Below are 6684 nucleotides of genomic sequence, written 5' to 3' on the forward strand. Positions count from 1 at the left end.
TGCAATTTCAAAGAATCGTTGCTCTGTCCTTCATTCGCTCGATTAACGCTGACTCTGGTTGATGAAAGAGGTACATAACTAGTACAGTGACCCCACGCAGTTGAATCACCAACAATTTATGAATCAGCAGACTCCAAAAGACAAAGTCATTATTAAACTTGTCACAAAACATCACAGAATTATTTTTACTGATAAGAAACTAAGTTTAAAAGTAATTCTGTGATGTTTTGTGACAAGTTTGACAATAATTTTGTCTTTTGAAATCAGCTGATTCATAAATTGTGGGTGATTCAACTGCGTGGGGTCACTGTACTAGGTGAAAAACGGAATTCTTCCTCATGTGTAGGTTCATTCACACATGCGACAGATTTATTTGTTACGTGGTCCTGCATAGTGTTCATTTTTTCCCGCATTTCTGCAGCATCCGATTTTAGTCGTTCAATCTCTATTTCAAGCGGTTTGGTATGAGATCGCATTTTATTCACCACGGCACGGAACTTTATGGTTCCCATGAGCTCTGTGCATTCGTCACACATCCAAAAAATATTCCGTTGAGAACAGGCTCTTCCTTGATCCTCGGACAAACCAACACATTTGGCATGAAAACGATTCATCTCCACGCAGAAGCCTTCGCAAACAACGCTCTCGCCAACAACGCAGTCAAGTTTGCAAGTTTTGCAGATTCTATTCATTGCAATGGTTTTTTTTTTGGTCTCAAACACAAGTAGGTAAATAAGACAGCGAATTGGCGATAACAATGAGATGGACTGCGTGTTGTTGCAGCATAGCATTATTGTCATCGTTGTTTCCAGCTCAATTTCTATCAATTTTTTCGGCTACTAAAACACCACAATTGATGTCACTTCCGAAAATTCCGGGTTTTCTGGAGTACTATTCGTCGTCTACAGAAGTTTCACTTCAAATCACAACGCACAACATCAGAAAATACGATAATACCGAGGGAGCTAAGCGAAACCATACATATCACTTTGCTGCACATATTTTTGTTCAGCCGAATTTGGTACCATACCCTACAATATCTTACTTCTTTTCTTCGCTGCTTTCCTCGACATATTCGTGATAAGTCGATACCTTGCGTGCATGTATGTTATACATTCTGCTATCGACGCTTCTATCTGCTTTGTATGAGTTTGCTTTGACCAATACACAGCTGTATAATCTACTACTTTACCCGACTTGCGACCAATTCGCTCATTCATTCTCTCACTGCTTCGCGATCGATTCATACGTTTTCAGTTTAAACCGATCATACTTGTTGTTTTGTTTGGCTATCATCAGAATGAATCAATCAAGTAAGTGCATACATTTTTACGTGGCACTGATATTCTAAATATTGATATTCCAGAATGCTACTGTGGTCCAGGCTATGCCACGCCAATGGATGCTGTCGAAAATGGACCTCGGGAAAAGATTATGTACGTAGTAACAGTACAACCGAATTTGGAAGAGCCTCACGGTGACTACCTTTCAACTGTGGATGTTGATCCAGAGAGTGCTACCTATTGTCAAGTAAGCAATACATGCTATTCATGATGATAAGATATAGCGAAAAATTAGCGTTTTATTTATTTAGGTCATCCATCGCACCTATACAAATAGTACGGGAAATGAGATGCATCACAGTGGATGGAATACATGCTCAAGTTGTCATTTTGTAGATGATAAGTCCAAGGCGCCAAAAAGGGATCGTATGATTCTACCATGTTTGAACTCTGATCGAATCTTCATCGTTGATGTGGGAACCGATCCCAAAGCTCCTTCGCTTGCAAAAGTGATAGAAGGTGATGTACTGAAGAAGGCTAACGTAACCGCTCCTCACACCACCCACTGTTTGCCAAATGGAAATATTATGATTTCAATTATGGGCGACGCAGAAGGAAATGCGAAAGGCGATTTCATCGAATTCGATAAGGATTTCGAGTTCGTTGGGACATGGAGCAAAGGGAACAAGATAGCCATGTGTGGTTATGATTACTGGTATCAACCGTATTTCAATGTAATGGTTGCCTCTGAATGGGGTGCTCCAAAAATGTTCCGACGAGGTTACCAAGATTCCGATGCATTGGATTCTATTCAGTATGGTCGTCGATTGAATTTCTACAAATGGAATGAACATGAATTGTTCCAAACCATTAAGCTGGATGAAGAAGGAACATGTCCCTTGGAGATAAGATTTTTGCACAACCCTAAAGAAAACCAGGGATATGTTGGATGTGCATTATATGCCAATGTATATAGGTTTTTCAAAGATAAGGATTCTGAAAAGTATTCAATTGAAAAAGTGATTGACGTTCCAGCTAAGAAGGTAGAAGGATGGAGCGGACAGTACATCAATGGAATGATGACTGACATTCTCATTTCGTTGGACGATCGGTTTCTCTACTTCAGCAATTGGTTACATGGAGATGTCCGACAGTACGACATTACAGACCGATCAAATCCAAAACTAACAGGACAGGTATTCCTTGGTGGTGCTATAGTGAAAGATTCCAAAGTAAAAGTAATCGAAGACAAGGAGCTTACCGAACAGCCTGATCCAGCTTTCATTAAGGGTCGACGTCTTTTGGGTGGGCCACAAATGTTGCAACTGTCATTGGATGGCAAACGGTTGTATGTGTCGTCAAGCCTGTTCTCTCCGTGGGACAAACAGTTCTATCCAGAGATGGTGAAAGCGGGAGGAACAATCGTACAAATTGATATTGACACGGTCAACGGAGGCATGAAAATCAACGAAAACTTTTTGGTCGATTTCGGCAATGAACCATACGGTCCATCGCTACCGCACGAAATGAGGTGAGTGGGTGCTTGGAAGGGTCATGAGTAATTAATTTGATTGATGGCTACATAAAAACTAAATTAACTTCTCCCTCCTCAGATATCCCGGTGGCGATTGCACTTCCGACATTTGGATTGTGAACGAATGAAAATTATTCGTCAGCGTTACATGAAGTTCAAACTAATTTCGGTACTACATTCCACTTTTGAAAATTGTCTTACGAAGCAAAATTTTTGTGTTAGTTCATGTCAATGAAAAAAGCAAACTTGTACTCAAGCAATAATAAATAATCATACTAATAATATTCTAAGGATCTTATAATGCTGTTTATTAATATGAATTCATGCCGAAATGACTACTTCCACGAAGATAGTTTTGAGAAGCAACTGCTTTCCATTTGGGATGTAATGCTACGCAAATAAAGTTAATTATTTGGGGGACGATGTTTCATTACTCGATTTCGATTCATCGATGGAAATAAAAACCATGTAAAAATGAATCAAAGTGATGGGAATATTTTCATTTATTTTTCGAAGAGTTCCAGAACTTTGATTATAATTACTGTAACTACCAGCTTTCTTAGTTATTAGATATTCTCTATTCTCCATTAGAGATCATTTTTTTTCGGTTCTATATATTTTGGGTCCAGTATAAGCGAGTATGTAACTTAATTGATTTATTTTCTTAGTGATTCTCATTTTTCATCTCAGAACTCAAGATTTCATCGCTGCCAGGCGTCCTGAAGTGAAAAAATGTAAATAAACTTGCTGGATATCACTTTTATTAACAGAAACGAGGATTGATCATTGTAGCACACCTTGTATACATAGTTTAATTTTCTGTTGCTTTCTTCTAACTTTTCTCAAAAGAATTGGAAAATATCTTCAAATTTTATCATGCAGTCGAGTTCAGTATATTTGTGATGGAAGCTTTTAAAACGTCAACGATGGAGTGAGATTTTTTACAGGCCGTGGTTGAACCTCCATATACACTACCCGTCATAAATACGGACTCGCTTGAAAAAGTATTGCAACATTCAACTGAATAATGAATCACCCTGAAAAGTTTAGCATCACATCAAAACAGGAACATTCATGATGCTATATCTCGAGATGCTGATAGTTTATAATGGTGCGGTCTACAGCAAAGTTGTTCAGCAGATCAAAGACATTCGGAAAGCCATTTTACCGCTAGGTGGCGCTAGTGAGCATTTTAAGCATGTTGATTTACGCTATAACCTAGTGATTAATGCCTGATCCTCTTTATATTCATTTGTTTCAGGTTTGATTCACTTAATAATCAAGTAATTCAGGTTTGATTTTCTCCATATTAAATAAATCATGCCTGATTCACTCCATGATTGAATCCTGAGAAAATTGAGGAAATCTGTCATGTATCGCTCTCTGTTATTATCATAATATGCAGCACATTATGAGAGACTCTTTATCGTATACTGCTACAACTGCTACTCAGTTTGGTGGGATAGTAGGCACACTATTGTTATTGGAAGTTCGTAGATTTTTTATTGTGGCAGTAAAAAAAACACCATTTTTACTTCATATTCAAGTAATTCAGGTCTGATTCATCTTAAGTTTATGTTATTCATTTTTGTTCAACTGCATTTTCCAGTAATGTATGTCTTCCAAATAGTTTCGGACTAATTCACTTCAATTTCTAATGATTCAGGCCTGTTTCACTTCATGTTCAAATAATTCTAAACTGATTCACCTCATATCCAAGAGATCCTGGATTGGTCTACTTAATTTTCAACAAATCATGTCAGATTCATTCATATTTAATAGTTTCAGGTCTAATTCACTGCACTTCACTTAAACCTTTAGATATTCAACACTTTAATTTTCTATATTATCTGGATTAGAAGATATAAATCGCCTGAAATGCCTAATTTTAATCAGGATGTTCATAACACTCTGAACAATTTTCCCGACGATTCGAGCTTTCTATTTCTTGTGGATCACAAGAAAGATTTAGTTTGGCACGCTCAATTTTACATGCTCACTAGCACCTCCGATTGGCAAAATTGCGAACCAAACTGTTTGCTTTTTGGTTGTCCTTGACCATCTGAATAACTTTGCGAAGACTCGATCTTTCTATCTCATGTGGAAACTAATTTGAAGTGCTTAATTTTACATGCTCACTATCGCCACATAGCGGCAAAATTGCGAACCAAACTGTCTGCCTTCAAAATGTCCTTGACCTGTTGAACAACTTTGCCGAAGACTTGAACTTGTAGATCGAGGCATTATCAAGCCGGCGAACATTGACGCTCCCGAGCGTCAAAGCGCTGGTTTATTCGCATCTGTCGTGCTCCCGAGTACCCGAAGTTAATGTGATTTGTGAACGTGTTCGGATCTGTTCAGAGTCATATTGTGCTTTTGGGGGAAAAAAGCTGCTTCCCCTTCGAGATTTATGGCTTCCAAGGGTTTTTAACTACAAACTAGTAGTTTACTGTCTATTTGATGGTTATGCAGTTAATTTGTCTGTCAAAACCATAATTAATCACACCTTGCTTGGTTACTCGCGAGTAAACGTTCCAGAGCTGCTACATCTTTTGGCATGTTGTTATGCGTTGGTATACACTCGTGAGCTGGTTCGTGATAAGAACTTTTCTACCACTGCTGTCTTGTTCGGACGGGACGCTCAATAGTTCTTTTGAAGCGTGAGTAAAGGTGAGCATCAAATTGTAACATATAATTTGAAATTGTAAAATAATAGAGGTGAATGAACGCTACGGTTCAAAGCCTTTCTAATAAAACAAATAAATAAATATTTGATGAAATATTGAACAATGGAGCCATTTCGAATATTGGTTTTAAATATTTTCAATGCTTTCAATATGAAGGACTTGAATTGTAAAAAAACGATCATACTATGCAGAAATTTCGAAGATTTTATTGTAAAATCGAATGTTCGTAATATGAGTCATGTTCGGAATTTGAGACAAAACGGTATATGGGCCTCAAAAATCATAATCCTGGGAGGTCTGAAACTGATTTAAAAATACAATCATTAAGAATCGAAGAGTATGATTCGGTACAGGCGAATAATTGCTCACTTTTATTTCTATATTCACGCAAAGCTGCTGAAAAGTTGTTGTTTTGTGTGCTCTTTATTACTACAGGAGATTATACTGATAATGATTATAGCCCAAATAAAATATAATATTCAGGTGTGATGTTTTCCATCTCGTGTCTATTCAAAAATTTATGTTCTTTTAGAAATTACACATGTAAAATCCAGTTGATCAACATCTGATGAAGGAGGTCTCAACAAAATTCGAAACGTGTCCAAATACACTACCCGTCATAAATACGGACTCACTAAAATAAGTATTGCAACACTCAGCTGAATATTGAATCACCCTGAAAAGTTTAGCATCACCTCAAAACAGGTTAATTCACATTGCTATATCTCGAGATCCTAACGACTTGCAAAGAAGCGATCTTCAGCAAAGTTTTTCAGGGGATCAAGGACATCCGGAAAGCGAACAGTTTAGTTCGCGATTTTGCCGCTAGGTGGCGCTAGTGAGCATGTAAAATTGAGCATTTTGAACTAGTTCTAGCTTGTGATCCATAAGAGATAGAAAGTTCGGGTCTTCGGCAAAGTTGCTCAGGGGTTCAAGGACATCCGGAAAGGAAACAGTTTAGTTCGCGATTTTTCCGATAGGTGGCGCTAGTGAGCATGTTAAATTGAGCAATTCAAACTAGTTCAAGCTTGTGATCCATAAGAGATAGAAAGTTCGGATCTTCGGCAAAGTTGCTCAGGGGTTCAAGGACATCCGGAAAGTGAACAGTTTAGTTCGAGATTTTGCCGCTTGGTGGCGCTAGTGAGCATGCATTCAAAAATGAAGTGTCACATGACATGAA

The 6684-nt window shown here is 37.9% G+C and overlaps 1 protein-coding gene across 1 annotated transcript; it reads left to right on the forward strand.

The window, feature by feature from the left end:
- Positions 1-1206: 1206 nt before the first annotated feature.
- Positions 1207-3115, forward strand: LOC5572994 (selenium-binding protein 1-B). The gene is made up of 4 exons (XM_001654272.2): positions 1207-1313; positions 1367-1530; positions 1595-2814; positions 2897-3115. The coding sequence occupies exons 1-4, from the start codon at positions 1301-1303 to the stop codon at positions 2943-2945; spliced, it is 1446 nt and encodes a 481-aa protein (XP_001654322.2). The 5' UTR covers positions 1207-1300; the 3' UTR covers positions 2946-3115.
- Positions 3116-6684: the final 3569 nt, after the last annotated feature.

The sequence above is a fragment of the Aedes aegypti genome, chromosome 3, assembly GCF_002204515.2.
Source record: "Aedes aegypti strain LVP_AGWG chromosome 3, AaegL5.0 Primary Assembly, whole genome shotgun sequence".
NCBI lineage: Eukaryota > Metazoa > Arthropoda > Insecta > Diptera > Culicidae > Aedes > Aedes aegypti.

Coding starts and splice junctions, on each gene's coding strand:
- LOC5572994 (XM_001654272.2), top strand. Junction 1,531..1,594: donor AGAGTGCTACCTATTGTCAA/GTAAGCAATACA, acceptor TTATTTATTTAG/GTCATCCATCGCACCTATAC. Junction 2,815..2,896: donor TCGCTACCGCACGAAATGAG/GTGAGTGGGTGC, acceptor CTCCCTCCTCAG/ATATCCCGGTGGCGATTGCA.